General features: G+C 37.4%; 1 protein-coding gene across 7 annotated transcripts in view; it reads right to left on the bottom strand.

Annotated features, from left to right (window-relative positions):
* Positions 1–22,512, bottom strand: part of elp4 (elongator acetyltransferase complex subunit 4) — a 257,514-nt gene that overhangs the window by 98,865 nt on the left and 136,137 nt on the right. For 6 of the 7 annotated variants that reach the window (XR_007248965.2, XR_009446851.1, XM_048545049.2 and 3 more), the window contains 2 exons: positions 16,714–16,822; positions 15,588–15,694 (listed from right to left, as the gene is read on the bottom strand). The exons of the other annotated variant lie outside the window; for it this stretch is intronic. Coding sequence is in view for 4 of the 6 variants with exons in the window: in XM_048545049.2 (XP_048401006.1) it covers positions 15,588–15,694; positions 16,714–16,822 (216 nt within the window). In the remaining 2 variants the exon portion in view is untranslated. The remainder of the gene's footprint in view (positions 1–15,587; positions 15,695–16,713; positions 16,823–22,512) is intronic. 7 annotated transcript variants of the gene reach the window in all.

Raw genomic sequence — 22,512 nt, 5'->3', positions numbered from 1 at the left:
AAATTGAATTCAATACCCTAAACCTACCCCAAAGAATCTTTTACTTAATTCATCATTACATTTTTTACATTTAAACCCTACACCCTGTTCATGAAAGGCAAAATTCTATTGACCCTTTTATCACCTTGTGTAGCACATTTCAGGGAATTATGCATTCAAATGTTCAAAAAAGAACAAATTTTGAAACAGATCAGAAACTATCCTGGTTCAAGCAAGCTTTTTGACTTGCAGATCAGATATGGAACACACTTGTTTTGCTTGTTGAGGAAGACAAATTTCAACTATTTTGCAATTTATGATTTAGTTTTCAACTGTAAATTTAATGTGCCAGGTAATTCTGTTACAGTGGACAGTGCTCTCATTTGATTTATAACACAGAATAAGATGTGGCCCTCTTGATCAAGGCAACTGATTTAAGACATGAAATGTACTTCTGTGCAAACAATTTTCTCTCATATCTATCCCCATTTTGAGAAGCATCAGAATGGAAACAAATGTACTTATTAATGCAGCACTTAAACAATTATTTTGATAATGAGATTCCAAAGTGTTCACAAATAGAAGGTGCCTAATTCTTAAAATTAAACATTGAAAATGCCAAATATAAATTCTTTTCTAACTCAGCACATACCAGTTAAATTAGCTACCGTAACTTCAAACAGTAATTACAAAAATAATGAATACAACAACTCATATCATAAAATGCAACCAAGTTGATTGGTAAAAGTTGCATGGTTCGACATGATTCTGAGTGGAAAGTCCCGTCAACAGAATTTGAGTGAATAATGAAGAATAGTAAGAGCAAAAAGGGGGAGGTAATGGTATATTGATAATGGCTATAATCGAGAGACCCTTGCTAAAGCTCGAGGGACATAGATTTAAATACCTCAGCAGTTGGTTCACCTTTAAGTTCAATTAAAAAAAAACAGGATTTAAAAGCTCATCTCAGTAATGGACACCATGAAAGTAGTGTTGATTGTTATATTAAAAAGAAACAATCTGGGTCATTAATATCCTCTAGGGATGGAAATCATCTGTCTTTTCTAGCCTGGCCTGTATGTGACATCAAAAACGTTGACTCTTAACTGCCCTCTGAAATGTCATGTAAGCCCTTAATGTGTATTAGATTGCTAATAGGTTAAAAAAAAAGAATGAAATGAGACAGAACATTCAGCATTGATGGAAGCACCAGAAATGACTGGCACACTCAGTCCTGCTGGCCTTAAAGGTTCTCCTAATAAACATGCTGGGGCATGTGACAAAATGAGAAGCATGTATTGGTTTCAGAACAGCCTGACACAGGCATACCTAATGTATCAATCTTTAGTCAATGCCCCAGATACTATCATCACAATTCATGGGTATGTGCTGCCACACTGGTAGAGATATCAGCATAGCCAAATGGTGGAAAAAGGGGCTAGTTCAGTTTAGGAAACCTTGTCAACATGGATGGGTTGGGCTGAAGGGCCTATTTCTGGGCTGTATGACTCTAGTAATCACAATTTTACCTTTAATTGACACACAGGACACAGTTGCCCTGGGAATCCTCAAAATCGTTCTTTTGTATGGCTTGAAGTCAAACCATGGTCAAGGTAAAGGTGGAATTTGTAACTCTTGAAGCATCATATCCCCACTCTACCATTAACATCAAGCTGGGGGATCAATAAGGGGAAAATTACAGTACAAAACCTTTTTGGATTTCCAGAAGGTCTTCGACAAGGTGTCAGACAGAAAACTGCTGAATAAGAGCCTATGGTATTGGAGCGGCACGGTGGGTCAGTGGTTAGCACTGCAGCCTCACAGCACAGGGACCCAGCTTCGATTCCAGCCTCAGGTGACTGTCTGTACGGAGTTTGCACATTCTCCCTGTGTCTGCGTGGGTTTCCTTCGGGTGCTCTGGTTTCCTCCCACAGTCCAAAAATGTGCAGGCTAGGTGGATCGGCCATGCTAAATTGCCCAAAGTGTTCAGGGGTGTATGGGTTATCAGGGAATGGGTCTGGGTGGGATGCTTCAAGGGGCAGTGTGGACTTGTTGGGTCAAAAGGGCCTGTTTCCATGCTGTAAGGAATCTAATCTAATCTAATCTAATCTAATTAGAGGCAAGGTACTAGCATGGATAGAAAATTGGCTGACTGGCAGAAGGTACAGAGTTGGATAAAGGGTTCTTTGCCAAGCTGGCAGCCAGTGACTAGTGCAGTTCTTGCAGGGGTCAGTGTTCAGACCACAATTATACAATGTTCTGAATGAAACTGAGGGTATTGATGCTTAGGTTGCAGAGGTGACATCGGTTGATGGAGGAACATATAGTTTTGAGGAACCAGGGAGGCTGCAGAAAGATTTTGTCAGGCTAGGAGAGTGACCAAGTAGCTGATGGAATACAATGTGGGTAAGTGTGAGATTATGTACCTTGTGGTTGGAAGTCTAGAGGTACAGACTGTTTTCTAAATGGGGAAAAAGCTTTAGAAATCTGAAGCACAAAGAGACTTGGGTGTCATAGTTCAGGATTCTTTTAATGTTTACATGCAGGTTTAGTTGGCAGTTAGGAAGGCAAATGCAATGTTGTCATTCATTTCAAGAGGACTAGAATACAAGAACAGAGATGTATTGCTGAGAATGTATAAGACTCTAGTCAGACTGCTTTGGAATACTGTGAGCAGTTTTGGGTCACATATCTAAGGGAGAATGTGTTGACCTTGAAGGTGTACAGAAGGGGTTCAAAAGAATGATCACGGGAATGAACTGCTTGTCACATGAGAAATGGCTGAGGACTCTGGGTCTGTGCCCGATGGAGTTTAGAATGAAGATGGAGATCTGACTGACACTTAGAGAATACCGAAAGGCCTGGATAGAGTGGACATGGAGAAGATGTTTCCATTAATAAGACAGACTAAAACCTGGTGGCTCAACTTCAGAGTGAAAGGATGAAACTTTAGAACTGCAATAAGGAGCAATTTCTTCAGCCGGAGAGTGGTTAATCTGTGGAACACACTGCCACAGAGAGCTGTGGAGGCCACGTCATTGAGTGTGTTTAAGACAGAATTAAATAGTATGCTGGAGGAAAGTCCTACCTCCCAGTTGAGCAATACTTTTGATTTTGGAAGCAGCAATTCTGTAAAGTATACAAGATAGTCACAAACTGTCTTGCAATTCCAGTAGGAAATGCAGCAGAAACCTCTTTACCCAGAGTAGCAAGAATGTAGAACTTTCTAACACAATAATTGAAAAAAATAGGAACAGAGTAGGAGTGAGAAGAGGTCATTGGTCTTTTGCACCATTTACAAGTATGATCTTCTAAGTCAAATCTAGTATGCACTCAAACATTTATCAATCTTTATCTTAAATATATTTGACAACTGAGCATCCACAGTTCTCTGAGATAGAGAGTTCTAAAAAAAAAATCATAATCCTTATTGAGTCAACAAATTTTTCCTCTTCTCAGTCCGGAGTGGCTGGTGCATTTGTCCTGAGACTTTTACCAAAAGTTCTAGATTCCCAACATTATCTTGTAAATCTCTCCTTTCAAAATAATTCCCTCATCCCAGGTGCCAAATCTACTGAGCCCTTACAACTCAGAAATCTTGCAAGTATGGGCTTTGTTCATTAAGGAGACGAAATCTGCATGTATTCTTTGCGTTTCTTTAACCAAACTCTGATCTCTGTTACAAAAAGAATAAAGACAGGGAATGCTGTCCTCTACAAGGGGCGGCACAGTGGCTCAGGGTTAGCATTGCTGCCTCACAGCACCGGGGGCCTGGATTCGATTCCACCCCCGAGCGACCGTCTGTGCGGAGTTTACGCATTCTCCCCATATCTGTGTGTGTTTCCTCCAGGTGCTCCTCCCACAGTCCAAAGATATGCAGGCGAGGTGGATTGGCCATGCTAAATTGCAAGGTGTTCAGGGCTGTGTAGAGTAGGTGGGTTACAGGGGATGAGTCTGGTTGGGATACTTTGAGGGTTGGTGTGGACTTGTTGGGCTGAAGGGCCTGTTTCCTCACTGTAGGGATTCTAAGGAATATATGCAGTAGAGGGGAAGCTGGATAATTACAAAAGGGGGAAAAAATATGTCAATTGGATTTGGTTAAATCCGTGAGGTAGTTCACATGGAGCATACACAATGATTGAGACCAGATTGGTTCAATTTATCTGTTTCCATCAGTGAGCCATGCACTTCAGCTTTAGAATTTCCCAAACTCCCATATATAACTGCAAAACAGCTCAAATTATGTTATTTTCATGGCATATTTTCTAGCCAGTCTGCTGGTGAAAATGAGATTGTTGGTATTTCTGCAGTAGTTATTGCACACAGTTGCTTATATTTGGCTTTGATATTTCTCGCTGGAAGGCTGTTCCAACAGCTCTGAGAAAAAATTACTCTAAACTAAAATAAATGAGCATTATGAACTCTGAAAAATAATTTTTCTCAAGAGGATCATTAGTCTGTGGAATTCTCTTCCACAGAGGCTACTGGAGGCAGAGTCATTGAATATTTTCAAGGATGAGTTACATAAATTCTTGACTGGCAACACAGTCAAAGTGTTTAGGGTTGAAAGCAGGAAAATGGAGGGCACATAATCATATCAGACATGATATGATCAAATGGCAAATTAGGTGAGAGGTCAAACGTGCTACTCCTGATTCCTGTGTGTAGAAGTAGTTTTGAAAATAACACCCTAAATAATTCTACTAAAAGGCATATTTCCAATGAACAATTTGTGTAGCTTCAGAATGAAAATCACAGCTGAGCTTGGTCATGACCTTGTTTGACAATCACATGAATATTTTATGATATTCTATTAAACAATACTAGAATCTTAGAACCTGGTCATTTTCCCCTCAAACTGACCCAAACATATTACGGCCGGTTGGACTATCTGTATCCTTGACCTGAGGACAGTTAAACCTTCCTGGTCTGTATACTTCAGCCATAAAATACGAAGATAAACAAGGCAGCATAAAGAGTGGCCCAGACAACTGGATGAATGACATAAATTCACAAATGTGTTTGGCTAGAGTTCAGAACTGATTATTTTTCTTAGCTTCTTCGTGAAATCCCCATAATCACAGATGTTCAACCAACTTGATTTACTCAGTGTGTATTCAACAGATGGCTGTGTGAGTCACTGTACAGGCTAGATGCAGTGTAAAGCCTCCGATACAATACTTCCCGCACTGAACAATGCATCTGTGTAACATTTTTCCATTTCTCATACCAAAGAAGCCACTGTTTCTTCTCAGGGAGATTGTTCATCAAGTGCTTATTCTGGTTCTTCTTTTGTACAAAAGTGAGTTGAAGTTGCCCAAACTCATTTCACACAGAATCCCTACAGGGAGCAGTTAAGGTGAATGCTGTGATTGAGCGGAGTATGGATGATGATGGTGAAGTTGGAGATGACCAATCTGTATGATATCCTTTGTGCTTCTTCAGACAAACTTCTGGTCAAATTATCCTGTTATGTTTGCAGCATCCTTTGGCCTGGCTCTTTGTTACGACTGCTGTTGCAAATACTGGTTGACTACAACAGTTGTTTCAGTCATTTGGGCATGTTATCCCGCACAAAGGGATAATTGATTTTGATGAAAGGACGTTGAATTGAAAATGTTAACTTTATCTACACACACATGCTGCCTGATCTGTGTATTTCTAGAATTACGTGCTTTTTATTTTAGATTTACACTATTCTCATTATTTTGCTTTTGCATGCAGATCTCATCATGCTTAGAAGCAAAGACAACCATGACCATTTGGGATATTTAACAGGATTCCTGTGGGTATGTAGGTGACTGTTAAAGGATGATGTGTGTCCGGAAGTTTCTGCTGTAAATATGGCAGAAAAACACAGATGACGACATTTAGGATGAGTTTCTGCCTTCTGACTGGAATTTATAGTCCTTGTTGCTTCTCTCTGTTATGATATGCACTTGTTTTCAAAGGAGGCTGCACAATTTTTCTTATTTAGCTGCTAAATTACTTCAGATTTCTTTGTGGTGATCATAAGACCAAAGCTGTCACATGCACTGGTGAAAAAATATCTATGCTGCAATCATCGGCAAACAGAAAATTATTAACTATGTCCTTGAAGATCGTGCTCTTTGTTTGGAGTTATTTCAGAATCAACAGCTTCCCATTGTGTACGGATTTTGATGACAGGATCACCAGCATGGAAGGCAACAGACAGTGTGATAGAGAAAAAAAACACACTGGAGAGGGTGTGCACTATCACATAACTCAGTTTTGATTTTATCAATGGCTTGGAATTGGTCAAAAGAATTACAATCTGCTGTGACACATATGAGCGTGATACAATGGAAATGTTAAAAGATAATGAAGAATTTCTCAAGGTGGTTGAATTTTTCTATTACTACAAAAGACCCCAGTTAGATCAAGAAACTTGGCATAGCGGTCCATTTTCTGTTCTTTACATCTCCCCTGGAATTGTTGAACTGCAACACCACACCAGTAGTTCCTAAAATTTTTAAGAGACTACACCGATTTTCTGACACCAGATCCTGGTCAAGGTGTTTCATTAAGCACAACAGAAGTATTTTGGCAAGGATTTTAGCCAGTGGTGGAAATGAAAGTGATTCCTTTATGATTATTGTTGGATTGGTGAGTTCCTTTCTGTTTATACAGGTCGACAATGCATATGCATTCTGCAGGATGGTTCCTTGTTTCTACATTGAATTCAATAAGTTTCCTGACCAGGTCTTGCTCTCCAGTGGAGACAGCATCAGATTCTACAGCATTGTTGCTAGATAGGAATATGATTGCTTGAGTCCTGGGAAGGTTGTCGAGAGAGCAGCTGATGGCAACTTGTAACTTGCTTCTTCATTGATGAATAAAGAAAGATTTAGAACAGGCTCACAATGCTATATAGAGTCAGAGTCATACAGCACACAAACAGACCCTTCAGTCCAACTCATCTGTGCTGACAAGGTTTCCCAAAATAAACAAATCCCATTTGTCTGCATTTGGCCCATATCCTGTGACATCTTCCTACTCATGTACCTGTACAAACCTCTTTTAAATGCTGCAGCTGTCCCTGCACCTATATAAATACAAGTCTTTCCTCCTTCTTCCAGATGATGATGAGTGTTCAGGTGTCAAGAAACTTATTTCACTGGTAGGAATTATGTCAAGTGGTCTGATTACATAGATCTAGTGATAGATCTCGATCTAGTGAGTCCCAGGCCTGAATCCTTGAATCTGCCTTCAAATCAGAAGGTTGTGGGTTCAAGTTCCATTTGAAACTTATAATCTGGGCTAACACTCCAGAAAAGCGCTGAAGGAGTGCGTACTGTTGGAGGTGCTACTGCCTGAATGAGGCGTTAAACTGTAAACATTGCCCATCCTTCTCCAGTGGAGCATTCGAGTTGCTCTGGTCTCTTAGTCAAGTAACATTTACCACAACCAATGCTCTGCTATCTGTCTTGGATTTGGTGTTTTTAAAGTGAGTACTACTGATCCATAGGGATGGAGAATTTGTGATGATTTCATCAGTCTGGAGCTGGCAATCAGATTTCGGAGCATTAGAAAACAGACTTTCTGGTTGCATTACAAGTGAAGCTCATCTGTTTTCTGTATCAGTCAAGTATCTTGTATTTGATAGTCCTGCGAATGTTTCAATAGCCACTGTACTTGGATAATAAAGGATTCCAACATGATGTTATGCTGAAGAACTGTAGTGCAGATTTGGCAATGCTTCCACTACTGCTGTTTCAGGAGGGCTACAACTCTGGCACTTGTCTAACAATGTGGAAAATAGAGCCTTGCAAACAAAAGGGCAAATCCAATCTGATCAATGCCAATCCTACCAACTTACGTTCAATTGTCAGAGAACTAGCCGAAGGAGTTGGGCTATCAAACAGGACTAATTCACTAATAATGTGTTGGTCAATCCTCAATTTGGGTTCAGTCAGGATTACTAACCTCAAAATAAGTTTAGAGCTTTATTTTCAGCAGCTTTATCACTGTCCCTTAAGGTCAGAATTGGGACTGCTCACTCATCATTGCAATGTTCAGCTCAATTTGCAATTCATCAGATGGCGAAGTAATCCATGCAGCATGCCTACATGCGCCAAATCCTGAATAATATCCAGCATTGTTCCACAAAGTGACAGTTAACACACCAATCACACAATGCTAGACAAACCAGCTATGACAAGAAACAATCTAGCCATCTCCATTTGGCATTCAGTGGTTGCACTGTATGATATCCACAAGTGAGTTGCTAGAGTGCACTCTAATAACAAGTACACTGCAGTTAAACGTGCACTGGTGATGGAGAAGATAGAGTTTATGGCTAATTAAGCTATTGATCAAATGGATAGCTTTGTCTTAGATAATGTTGACCTACTTGAGCATCTGCAAAGGTGTCTATCGGATTGTGTAGATAGTGGAGAGGTTTTGGGAGATCAGGAAGTGAACCACACATTGCAGAATGTCTGCCTGTAACCAGTCTAGGAGTCATGACATTTACTTAACTGAGCCAGCAGAGATTCTCATCTGTCTTGATCCCCAGGATGTTGGGCCACCTCTTACCCACTTTTCAGTGGGCACTGTTGGTGAGTCACTGGCTGCCTCCATGGTAACTTCATTGACTCAACCCATTTCCCTCTGAACTTTCAGCATTTTTTTTTCTTGGGTCCAACCCCAACACCATCATCAAACCTACTGAGAAGGGCAGCACTGTTGCTGTTTAGCACACAGATCTTTACTTCGAAATGGCTAAACAGCTGTCCTCCAACATCTTGTTCTACCTCTTCCTTGATCATAACCATAAGATTCATTTTATAGTTAATTACCCATCGTCAGCTTTGGCGTACCTGCTTACTTTCACATTCATTGCTTCAAACAACTTTACAAGCTGACATGCTACGTTGGTAATCAAAAGACAAGTTCTCCACAGAACTTGACATTACAAATATTGAAATGGTGACACATACTTTTAATGATTAACCAGTGCTGCAGCATTTCAAACTATACCACTGTCCTCTATGTGTCTTATTGAAACTGAACGTTTATTTGAGACCTTGAATTCTATGCATTTTCTTTAACCTCACGTACTTCACAAGCTGACTGTATTGATGTATTTGTGTTTTAGTTGTGTGCTTCCAATTTATTTGGAGAAGGATGGGGAAGGGCCTGCTGGAAAATAGGTCACCAAAAACATACTTTCACAATCTCATTGTCAAGCAATTTTTCATGTTGAATACGTTAGTTTTCGAACCCTGGAAGACAAAAATAAATGATGTGATTTTACCGAATATTAACTGATGATTGTTGCAAACTCGTTATACAAAATAAAAATTCTCAATAAGGTGACATACTTTTAGAAATCAATGTAGGGGTGGTGGATGGGGGAGGGATATGTCTCCTTCAGGGACTCACTTTGTAAAGTGCCCTTTTCTTCAGTTTGTTTGTAGCACAGTCACTTTGACAGCTGACTGACAAGAATCAAAGAATTTCTTTAAATTGTGAATTTTTCATTTTAAATATCTTATGAATAACATTACTGCTGAAGAAAGAACACTTTTCATTTATAGGTACCGAGATCAAATACTCCCAGGTCAGGTATGCCAAAGTTAAGCACAAAATATATCTCTCTTTGCCCTAACAACATGTTGCAACTCCTGCTTTAGAACGGCAAGGTACCAGACAGCTGCCACGACCTGTGGAGCTGTGCCCCAGAGGACACTCGTGCCTTAGGTGGGAAGGGCAAAACAAAATGGAAACAAGTGGTGAGGTAAACATCTACAGCGAATAAGAATTCACAACATTTACAACTAAATGTAAATACAAATGCTTTTCTCCACCTAAGCAATGCACAGTCTATTTTAGATTCTGAATTACAAGCACACAAAAGTAATTAATTGGTTGTAAAATGCATTGGGATGTTCAAAGCTCACAAAAAAAAAATACAAATGCACATTTTTCCAACTGGTTAGGTGGGTTAGGACATTCTGATAAAGTGAGTGTCAAAAATGTGTAATACAATCTTGAGGTGGTAAATTGAATAGCATTTGCTGTTGCAATCACAGAGGTAAAGCAGAGCTTTTTGTGTGACTGGTATTTAGATTATACATTTGTCAAGAGCTATTGCCAAAGTAAAAAACTCTGCAACTGGCAAGAGTGGATCAGGGGGCCATGAAGTACAGGAAGGCAAAAATGGTAAAAGCAAAGAGAAACGGATTTTCTTTTCTAATTTTAACCTTTAACAATTCTAACATTGCCTAAAGTATGAATTGTTACAGACATTTTAATTTGATACATGTTGAAACAGTACTTTTGTTTGTATTTGTTTCTGGTGATAAATGTTTCTCAGATCTTGTTTCTTTTCTCAAACTGAATCTTTTTTCTATTTATATTCTCCCTCTTTTCAGCTCACTTTTCACCCTTTGTTTACAAGGAATGTTTTTCCCCCAACTCTCAAGATCTTCTGACTCTTGTTAGCTCCACATTTACTTTTGTCATTTCTCAGTTTTTGCATAGCCTAGAAACAACATGCCAATTCAAGTGTAGAAAGAAATACACAAGGCAAAAAATACAGTAAAAGACTATTCTGTGATTAATTTATAAAAATGAGAGAGGAGAAGATTGGCTATAAATTGGCGCAATTCTATCAGTCCCACTCCCAAATATTACTGAACTGCATGATAGGCAGTTTGTCCGAGATCATATTAGAATCCACAACACTATTTATGTAGTACTAATGGGTCATTTGTACTGTAACACTCATTAGTGACTATCATACATGTAAATACAAATTTATGTATATTTATTTGGAAGGAGGCTGAGTCTTATAGAGCCACATTAAGTCTAAACTTTGTTTACTTTAACTTTTACGCATATTATTAAAATCTTAATCCTGTGAGTAATGCCTACTAGCATTCTTTCACAATCATTTAAAGTTCTTTTGGCACTCAACCGATAACACCATCTCAGGCATTCATCACCAAATATGGTGACCAATTGTTTTAACTATTATACCTAACAAACTAAATGCATTCGACAAAATTATGAATTGTATATCTCATTCCTTTAGAGCAAACATGCTTGACATCCTTTAAGACTTAGCCCTGTCATGATAAGTACATTTAATAATTAAATTTGTAAGGAATGTGAATGATGACTACTTTGTCAATCTGCGTCATGAGTTTCCATGTTCTGGCCAATCTAAAGTCAGTTGAAATGTGTAAGAGAGGCACAAGTTAAGCAAGGCTGTAACAGCCTAAGGGGAAGTCAGTGAATGGCAGTTCCTCTTACAACAGTACTAGTGCTGCTGTCGACTGTTCTTAAAATGGAAACATTGTGACGTTAATAAGAAAGCATCAGCTAAACAGGAAATACAATGCAATAGAGACAGATGATTAGGTAATCAGGACAGGATGAGTTCCAAAAGTGTTCCATTACATTCCAGATTATTATAAACAATGTGAATATATCAGACATTGATGATTTCATCTCAAATGTTAAACTACTGCATACCATCCAGGCCAATCCCAATAAAAAAATCCAAAATGTTTCAGATAGCTCTTCACCTTACCTAATTGCGAAGGTTTGAGCATGTGTCTGGCTGTATAGGCATCCTTTGGTCAATCATCAGAAAATCAAAGGCAATTGGCATAACTCAACTGAAACTTTAATGCTGCATGATTGTGTTGCGTAAGCTCGTTTTCTGCAAGGGGCATTGCAGTTTAGCAGAGAGATTAACAACAGGACCAAAAGTTGGCCTCCAAACCTTGCCCTGCTGATGCCTCAAGCCCTTTGAAGTCTGACCACCATACCTGGCAAAGCAACAGTGGGAACTAGGCTGGTGTCAGCTCTAATCACATTGCTTGCCTCAGCATGGTTAACTACAGGGTGCACTAATTGGCCCAATTGCGGATTATACCTTTTGCTACAGATTCAAGACAATAATTTAGTCAAATGATGGTTTTTATCTCCTCCTAATTAAGATTCCAAAGTGGAAAGAAATAGGATTAGACAGGCAGACTTTTTTGTATTTTTTCCGAGTCTTTTAATGCTCTATCCATTTAAGTAAGTCTACTTCAACATTTTTACCCTCATTTTGATAAACTTCCAACAACTTTACTGCCATCTGGCAAATCTATTACTAGCAGAATCCTTGAATATACTTTTATGGTTATCAAACCATCTATCTGCAACAGAAGCTTGTAAAATAAACTAGCTGATAAACCGTCTTATAAAATTGTACAACACAAGCTTGTTACCAGAAGGACCAGTTATTGAGTAGCGGGTCTGCAGTGTTTGTGATGGAATGTGCAAGAAGAGGTAATGAAGAGGTCTTCAGAGCCAAATTGTCATCTTTCCTGCAAGTTCTGTGCTTTTGCTTGGAATCCACTTTACATTTCACAAAAATATGAGCTTTCAATATTCAAATTAAAGACTCAATATTCAAATTAAAGACTACCCAATATTTCACAAAGAACTCCATATGTAAATAAATTATACTTGAAGATTCAGCTAAAAATTTTGTTACTCAGCTCTAAATCTTGTTAAGGCACTGACTGCATTCAATTATGTTATCTGATCATTTTCATGCTTCTTTTGTGGCAGCTTTCTGCATACAAACTGGCTGTTTAATACACTTTTACAGTCACTACAGTCTAGAAGTTGTTTATTGGTTCTAAAGCACTTCCGGATGTCTTAAAGTTGTGAATGGCACTACTGAAATGCATATCTTGTAAATCATTTGACACTTTTGGACTATGTTGTAGAGAACTGAGTTAGGAGTCTTCTTAAAACATCGGCATTTCCTTCCTCATTTCAGCTCCTGACAGACTTGCTGCCCATTTTGAATCTTTTGTGCTTTGATTTTTTTTGACAAAACAACTGTCTTCTCAAAAACCTTGATGTGCATTTAGCCACTTTTAGGTTTTCATTTTGTCGATTTGAACAAGACCACCAAAAGTCCCTTTTGATGTCATGTGACACAAATAATCAGATTGAGGAAAGGTACAGTACAATTATAAATTTCAGGGTATTATCACTGTGAATATAGATTCTGTTGCTGAAGTTCACACTTTTTCATTAATCAGTAATTTTCTTTCAGTGCTTTTACAAAGCTTTAAATTTATCTGATTACTGAGTATACCACGATATTGTATACTACGAAACTGCATTTTTGTCAGTTTAGTAAATGCTCTACCATTTGGTTCTGTTTTATATATTTTATAAATGCAAATGAATGAATATAACATTCTTTCAAGAATTCTGTTGAATTTGACATCTTCAAATATTTTCTTCCTCTTCCAGTGAGCATTGGAATGGAATGATACTTTCTGGTTAATCTTCATCCATCTGTTCAGAAATATAATGATACCTCTCTGGGACAGGTGGGACTTGCATTTGGACCTTCTGGTCCAGAGACAGGGACATTAAGTATATTTTTTGTACTGAGAGTCAAATTTCCCCATCAATTCAGAGAAGAGGTTTTGGGATCAGTGGGGGGGGGAGAAAACGTGATGGTGTCCAGGGGAGGGGCAACATGTTTGTAATGTGTAAAACTCCAGGTTATCACTGGAGGAAGACCATCAACAAGTCAGCCGCATTGCCTTATGTGAACAGCAGGCAGTGAAATTTATTCTGCCAAATTTAGTTCTGGTGACACCAAAAAATACCGAGACAATCGCATAATTGCTGGTTTTGAGAAAACAGCCTGCCTCGAAATAAAATTTTGCTGGGCATCAAGCTGACAAGCAGGATCCTGCATGTTCCAAGACCACAAATCCAAATGAACTAACAGCAGTAGCTCTTGTACTTTAACAGAGTAACCACTTAAAAATATATAGTGAATGTAACAAACAATTGAAAAGCACAAACATGATTTGAACACTTACCTGCAAAGATAATCAAAAACATAGCAGAGAAATGCTAGTGACAATTTAAATAGTTAATTTATGCACAGTACTAAACAACAAATAAGAATAAAAAGGAAAGCATCTTATCTTTTTCACACTCCCATGAAAAAATGTATTTGTTTGATTCAATTTGTGACAAAACAATTCTGTTACAGCGGCTCCTTAACAAGGAGTCAGAGGGATATTTCTAACAACGTTGCTTGCTTTCATGACTTCTACATGTGGTGTTAAGTGGGTATTACAGGGAAGCAACCCAATCAAGACATCTACAACACTGCTCCCAGGATGACCCAATCGAACAATTGGCTGTCTGATTAACTATTAACAGCTCTTAATGTGATTAAATAATGAAAGCCACTGATGACCATTAATTAGGAGGAGGGCATTGTAATTGTCACTGGATTGAGTCTGATTCATAGGTTTTCTTCTGAAGGATATGGAAGGATGGGAGTGGGGGGATGGTGGGTAGGTAAGGGAAGCAAGACAGAAAAACTGAAGAATAAAGGAGGATGATGACAACAGTTGCCTTATCAAGTAGCCAGTTAAGAGGCCAGAGGGTCAATGAAGGGCCACAGTGGTCACTCCAGGGTGAAGTACCAAATACCAAAGCGATGCCAACCCAAATTGACCAGCAGCTAGTGAATAAGGCAAAATATGCTAATTTATTTGTGCTCAATTCTCTTGTAGAAGCTGAAATAGCCAAGACAAGTGGCCTGCTTAAATGCTTTCCACTTGACAGGAGATTAAATAATATGGTTTGTCAGGTCTGCCCACTTATTTTATCTCAAGTGAAGACACTATACAAGGACGGGAGAAGAAATAATTATCACATCACAAAAAGCCACTCCTCAAATATGCATTCACCTTTTCATGCTTAGTTAATTAATACTTCAGCCTTAATTGGTTAACAGTTGTATTCATTTGCTATTTAGTATTACTGGGGGAAAAAAGAGAATAGATTCAATTCAGTCCCAACACATCAGGATTATAAACACTACCAACATTTCAGGTCAATAGAAAAGTTTAAATCCGGTTGCATGTTGGAATTAACCTTTGTAACCATCTTTTTAAACTCCCAGGCCAGCTACGTTTGCTTGATAAATATGAAGAAAATGATTGTAGCAATGGCATTTATTATTGCTATGGCATAAGTTACGGAAAATGTGTTCAGTATTTTATAAGTGATTTTCAATTAGCTTCCAGATACATGTTAAATTATTTTCGGAAAACTAAGTAATGTGTTAGCTGATGCAAGCCAGTTATCGCCAACAATAGCCATTCGCTACAATATGGAACAATGCAAAATTTCTGCTACATCTATCCGGAATAATATCTGGTTGGGACTTTAAATAATTTAAATCACAATGGTTCAATAAGTTAAATTATATTTTATTAACAAGATATTTGATTAATTTAGAATCACGACAGTGCAGATAGAATAAACAACCAAAACTGATCTAAGCAATTAATTTGGTAAAACACATAATACATCTTTGCCTTAAGATATATTTGGAATATTTACAAACTGACCACAAATATAAAATGTAACCCCAAATACTTTCACAGGCAAAAATGAGATGATGATAACTTACATGAAAATGCTTTGTCGCACATTCAAATCTGAGAAATAGTGAATTGCTGAACAACTTCTTCTTATTGCACTATTAAATGGAATGAGGTTAAACATCAAACTTCAACGTTTCTTACCTCAATAGTGAACAATTTTCGTTTCAGTTTGAAAGCAAGATCCTTTGTATCAGGCATTTCACAGAATAAACTATTAAGTTGAGGAATCTGACGAACATGGAGCAAACCTTGAAAAAAATTAAATTAGGAAAAAAAACATGCAGACGCATAAATTAAACAAGCTGACTGCAGAACACTCCACATTTACATTCCTCACTGTCCCTTTTTAAACCACCAGATCACCACCAGAATCAATGAAGCAAACAGTGTGATTATGTTCAAGTAATCAAGCAGAATAAGATAAACAAAAATCCTTGTCCAAGTAAAACTAATTACATTTAGATACAGACATGGAGATATAAACAAAGAGGATTCTGATGCTTGTCAAAACGGAGGCCCATTTGTGATATTTTCCCTTGTATTTACAGTAAGCAAATGAGGCTATCACCTTGCTTGCTGCCCAAAAGTATTGCTGAATGATCTTTATTTTATTAAATGCATCAGTAAGCATCCATGAAAACATGGTTTATAGGTTGGAGAATGTGACTACAGTTTTGATTTTAAAAGATGTATTTTGAAGTTTCAGTCATTTAACAAGTTGATACACGCTATTAAGGTAAACAGCCCTTCAAATGAGAAAACTCAGGCTGGGTGTGTAAAACAAATGAATATTTGCAAATGAAGCTCGTTTATGATGGTAGGAACTGGTACATGCATGTGAGGTCTGCTTTTAGCTTCGAGCAGTGTGAGCTCAAAGCTAAGCTGATCTTTTGTGACAGGAACATTGGCTGAATTGGTGCAGTCTCGTCATGGTTAAGGGAATTGGTGAGCTCACTGGCCGAGTGGCTGCCTGGCTTCCTCTGCATGAGTATTCCCAAAAGCCTGCCTACAAAGATGCACATCTGATTGAGCACTGTCTTGATAATTTGGCTTGACAACATGTGAGTAGTTGCCATGTTACTTTCACAGTCCTAATGCACAGTAAAAGATAAACAGCCTGACCAATAGATTGCTATATTGGGAGACAGTTGAAATGCAGATTCTGAAATGAAATCAATTACAACCTTATGGCAGACAAACTAATTAGAGGGCAAACTGCTAAATATCTATAAGTCACTTGGGGTACTTTGGTCATGATTAGGCTTACCGTGATAGTCCTTATAGAGTGGATTGCTTTCTCTTTCAGAAACATTAAATGATTCAAGACCAATCACTGTGTCTGACAATTTTATCACACGGCCTATAATTGCTTTGTTCTGAAAAGAAGAGGAAAATAGCTTATAATAGTTTTTTTAAAAAAAGAGTCTGAGTAAAGCAACAGAATAAACATGGGTTTTAGCACAGTGTATAAATTAAGCCTTAAAATAGTATCATTGTTCTAAAAGAAAGTAACCAAATTAACATTAAAAATAAATTTCTCAAGGAAAAATATTTTACTAAAATTTAATTGTGATATCAATTTATTTTTATTTTCTTAAATTTTTCCAATTTTTTTTGGAAGACCAATTAAACACTTTAAGGGTTATCATTTTTAATTTAGACACTGCAATGATGCTGAAGATTTTCTCTTTGATATTAGTTATCTTTGCACTGCTTGCTTCTGAAGAATTTTTATGAATTGCGTAACATTTTTGTACACGTTAAATCTTCTGCTGTTCACTAATTATAAACTGAAAATGCTTCAAGATGTAGAACCTGCAACAGCATTGCCATTTTAGTTTCTTGATATGTTTTAATAAGAGGCAGTGAAACATCATTGTATCCTGAAATAAATTATTTTAGTTTGGGTGGGATTAAGAGAAATAGCTGCATCAGATGTAAAGAATTAAATCATACTAGTGGATCCCGCTGTGGTATCTCTCACCAAAAAAAAATTATCATAAAGGCATCATCATAAATTTCTTTACTCATATCTCCTACATGTTTGTTTCTTGTCTCTTTTGCTTTATTTTGTGCTGTCTTTCTGTCTAGAGAGATTGCTTGTATTTTTGATTATTTTGCATTCCTTTTTTAATTTTGCTAAATGTTTCTCGATTCTTCTGCTATCTCCATTAATTTCGCTTCTTCACTGTTTGCTACCTTTTATATTTTGTTTGAGAATTAATTGATTTCAATGAAGGACTTGTGAGTTTTTGTTGGCCTAGCTTATAGGGGATGAAGCCGTATTGGACATGGTTTTACTGAGGCTGGGCTAGAGGCAGCAGTGATGGCAATCAGCACTGAGATGCCTCATGCGCAAAAATATTAGGAAGCAAAGCCCAGCTGAAGGGTGAGAGTTCCAAGAATACAGCAGAAGGCAAGCTCAATGTTCCCATGAGAGAAGAAGCCTGTACAGGAGAAAGATGTTAGAGGTATTAAGAGATGGTTTGCATTAGGTAAATTTACAAAAGGAACAATAATTATGAAGAGTTATAATAATCCCTAGATTTGTGACTTTTTTCCATAAGTGTTATTAACACCAAAAAGGTCACAGAATGTCTTATTCAATAATTTCCTACGTAATTGAATGTAATCTGCCAGTTCATGTGGTTAGTAACTTCTTTCAGGATTTTAAATTATTTCATTTGTACGAAAATATTTATTGGTCAAACCCATTTTGGCCTTTTTTACTCAGTTTCATAATCATGCTGTTGTATTATTTATGTAACATATTTACAAGTCTTAGCACATTCTGGAAGCAATATATTTTTGTCAAATTTTAAGTGGTTTCCTGGCTGACTCTTTATTCTGTTTCATGTTGAAAGGACTGGAAATAACCACAAAATGTTGCATAATGTTGCAGAGGGAATTCAGTGTTTCAAAAGTTAGACAAAATTATTCCAGGTGTTAAAACAAAATTACATTTTTAACGTGGGATGTCATTGATCAAAGTACAGTAAGCAACCAATGATTATTCAGGGTGCTGCATAGGTACTGAAAACATTTTAACAGCAAAACATTGTACTTTGTTGCATTTATATAATAAATTCACAGGTAATTACATAAAGATGCAGTAAAGGGAAAACATCTCATTGTGGAGATCTATGAATCAGATGATACTCCTCTGTTTTGCAGGCATTTCACAGACTTACACTTTCACAATCATGGAGACAATGTATTCACCATAAGCATTCCATGCATTTAGAGTAATTTTATAGTTCAGTTTCTCTTGAATCAATGGAAAGATGTTTAGTATGTTATTAATGACTCTCAAATCTGTCTGTTATAAGTCACATTCATTTTTGTTTCACATCATCAAAATCTGCTAAATGAATTAGTCTTGACTTCCACCAGAATATCCATTATTTTCAACATAATAATCAACAGCAGCTGATTTGGTTCATTGTCACTATGTTTGGGTTGTGTACAAGTTCATCTTCTCTAGATGATGTTATCAAACAACGTGAAAGGAGTTAAAATTAAAGCAGGGCATGATCACAATTTCAATTTAATGCCACCCGTTCCTTACACTACTAATATTCTATAAAATGCACAGTGAGTTACTGTCAACGTGTCACCATAAATAGCGTGACTGTGCGTGCAATTTAAATGTAGTGAAAATCAATCATTTAAATCCTATAAACTCAAGACGTTAAAATAAAGCAGAGAAGTAAAGGCAGAAATGAAAATATTCTCATTAATATAGACAAATAAAGACACAAAAGCTGTTTGAAATTTTAGAGGCAATAAGAACAGCTGACTCCTGTAATGAAGGTGCTGGCTACAGATACTGAAACTTCCAAATGAGCTTACGCTAATCCTGTACCAAGTGTCCGCACGTTGATGGGAGAAAAATTATAGCCTGTCATCAGAAGCAGACAGGCAGGCCTAGGTCCAGATGGAAGACTGGCTGGGAGAGGGGGCAGGTGGGAAGAATGACGGGAGTGTAATGGTAGACAGAAGACTACTCCCTCTGCTGGCCAGACTTGTTATTATTTCAGTGTTTCAGAATTTTTATCCATTTTGAAGAATTATGTTTGATGGCTTTTTAAATAATTAACTAATTATCTCACAGCAATCACTTCGACAAACTGTTTAAATCTTTCTTTTAAGGCTTCCAAATGCAAATAGCCCTTTGCCATAGTGGAAATATCCACACCAGTCCTTCAATGAAGCTCACACTTAAATCAATGTTCTGTTTCCAGGGACTAATTACCAACAATATGTGAAATGATGAAGTTGTTATTAATTAAGTTAAAAAGGGCATTAATACCACCATGTTACTCATTCACTACTTTCTAAATAAATCATTTCATCTCTGCACAAGAATTCTTTAAGTAATATGTTATTATCCACGATGATTTATACCAATTCAGTGATGAGCATGATAATTAAGACATCTAAGTCAGCCGAATGTGAAAACTAATAATACACAGACGTGACAGTAATGCAAGTTTTCTGTATTTTGATGGATACAAAGAGCATATTGGATTCAGGAAAAATACAAGTGAGTGTTCTTAATTACAGTTACTATGAAGCATTTCTTCATTTTTTTTTCCCCAGAAGCAGCCTTTTGTTGCCCCTCCTTTGCTTGCCAGGTTATTAGGGCTACCAGTGCCTTCTGTTACAGGATCTAACCGCACTTCTGTTTCATGAGATTTTGGCCTTAAACCAGCATCTCCCAGAGCAGGAGGGATCAGCTTTTTCCCCACTGTTTTCATATAAAGCCTGGCTTCAAAGTTACTCCAGCTCCTTGCTTTCCAGAAGGTTCCATCCCAGGAACTCTCGCCTGCCATTTGGTTTGCTTTCTCATCTCAAAGGAATTGGCTTGCAGTGTTTCCCTATGCTGAACTGGCATTTGCTCTACGGAGTGAGTTATTATTAAACTTTTAGGTCAATTGTGGCACTAACAACTCTTCTGAAGCTTTCAGCCACACTGTACAATTTGCCTGCTAATTAAATATTAATATAAAGTGGTGCATTTGTGGATAAGAGCTTTTATGTTCCTTCTTCTCTTTTCAGATGTGGGTAAAAGGATCCAAAGACAATTTGAGTAGTTCTATTTTGCAAAGCACATTTCTGCCAGTGAAACAAGCCACATGCTGAGATATTTTTATAGTGAAAATACTAATCTATGCAGGTTGAAAGAAAGATGTACAACAAAGACAAAATAAACCAACTTTTCATCCAGGCAACATTCAACATCTCTAGTGATTTACAGTTAGACAAATATGCAGGATAATCTATGATCACATCCAGAAATTCAGATAATTACAAGAAAGAGAAAAAATGTGTATTAAATGTTTTGACCTGTATCCTGAATCAGATCAGGTGGAATTTAAGGGGCACCTAATTTCCTGGATATTCTGCTGGTGGAAAGAACATATTAACTCCTTAAGTACTGAAATGCATACGGACACACACAGCTTAAATCCCTCCAAAAAGCTACCCAAAAAAGAATTACATTTTGTAATATTTATTCATAAATGCCACTTCTGCATCTTTAAACAGGGCAAATCCAGAGGTTTCTCCTTCCCCTTTTGTGTACGTAACAGTTGTACCAATGGCTTGGATAATATGAAATCTGCAGATTGAGTGACATAGAAGCCAAAGATTCCATATGCCTGAACAGATGACTCTATTCCCACACCATGATGAGAAGTTGACTGATTTGGACTTACATCATTTAGCTGTAGACTTAGAAACACCAGATCTGGTTTCCAACATGATTTGTTCAAATCCTGTTTCATTTTTGTGCATTTCAACAAATTCAAAAATGGCACTTCACAATGAGTAAGCTTATGTTATTCAGATTTAAAGCGCCTTCAATCTTTGCACATTTGAGCTATATTACACATTGTCTAATCTTTTAATAACAGATGTAAGGCAGGATTAGATCACAGTAAATTAGCAGAAAAACATTTTATTTATAATGTATAGCAGGCACTATATAGGAGCGTTTATATTTTGTTCCAAATGACAATGTCACAGCAGATAAAAGTTAAAAATAACTGCAGACAAATCTACTCCTTTGTAGATACTGATTACCACATGCTGTACAGAAATGGATTTATGTTAAGATTCCATCATAACAGTGCAACAGGTCAAGTATTTTGGACTACCTAGCCTAAAGAACTATTTAACTGAGCATCTTTCTTACTGATCAGATACAACAGACAAGATATTTGACTCAAAACCAACACTGTGAGGTCAGCATATGGCCATTAGGTTCCAGAAGCGCGATAAGTATGGAATAAATATCTTACGTAACACTGCATAGAATAAATACTTTTTGTATCGAGTAAAAATAGTAATATCCAGTAAACTCTGTGCGCCTAGTATTACTGCTTAGTTTTGTGAACAGTCAGAAAGAAAACTATCTGGTGGAAGTATTCCTACTTGTTTTCTTTGGAATAATTATCACAATGAAATAAAACAATTTGTCAATATACATTAAAGGGGTCCCACACAGACTTGTATGATTAGAGGGGTGGCAACATGTGACTCCATTTTGAAGCAGTGGCAGAGTAGCAGCAGCAGGGGTACCCTCTGCTTTCGTATAAAAAGGCACAGTTCTGAGGAATCGTTCTTCCTTTCATCATTTGTGAAACTGAAGAAAACAAAGTTATTCAACAATGTGAACAGCTGCTATTATTAAACTAAAAGTCCACTGGTGCTTGAGACTGAGAGGCCCACATGTTCAGCTGTCCTCTCATCTTGCCATCCTATCCAATTAACTATTAACATTGAGGGCTTTACACATGCTCTCAGGGACTCTTTAACAGGCTTCTTGGAGAGTGGAACAACTACACAGCAGGGACTCTGGGAACTGAGTAACATTGGATTCATAAAAACCCTTGCCAACTTCACTCCACTTAATGACAGCTCACTCTGCAGTTTAGTGTTTAACAGAGACAGTCAGAAAGTTTCACTATTTTTCACAAAAGAGATCTACTGTACTGCTTTTGGAGCTAGTTGGTTATTAACAAAATAGAAATGCTCACCTGTGAGAAACTGCAAATTTGAA

This window comes from Stegostoma tigrinum, chromosome 17 (assembly GCF_030684315.1).
Source record: "Stegostoma tigrinum isolate sSteTig4 chromosome 17, sSteTig4.hap1, whole genome shotgun sequence".
Lineage (NCBI taxonomy): Eukaryota > Metazoa > Chordata > Chondrichthyes > Orectolobiformes > Stegostomatidae > Stegostoma > Stegostoma tigrinum.
Note: the sequence above shows the minus strand (reverse complement) of the source record. Positions and strands in the feature narration are given on the sequence as shown.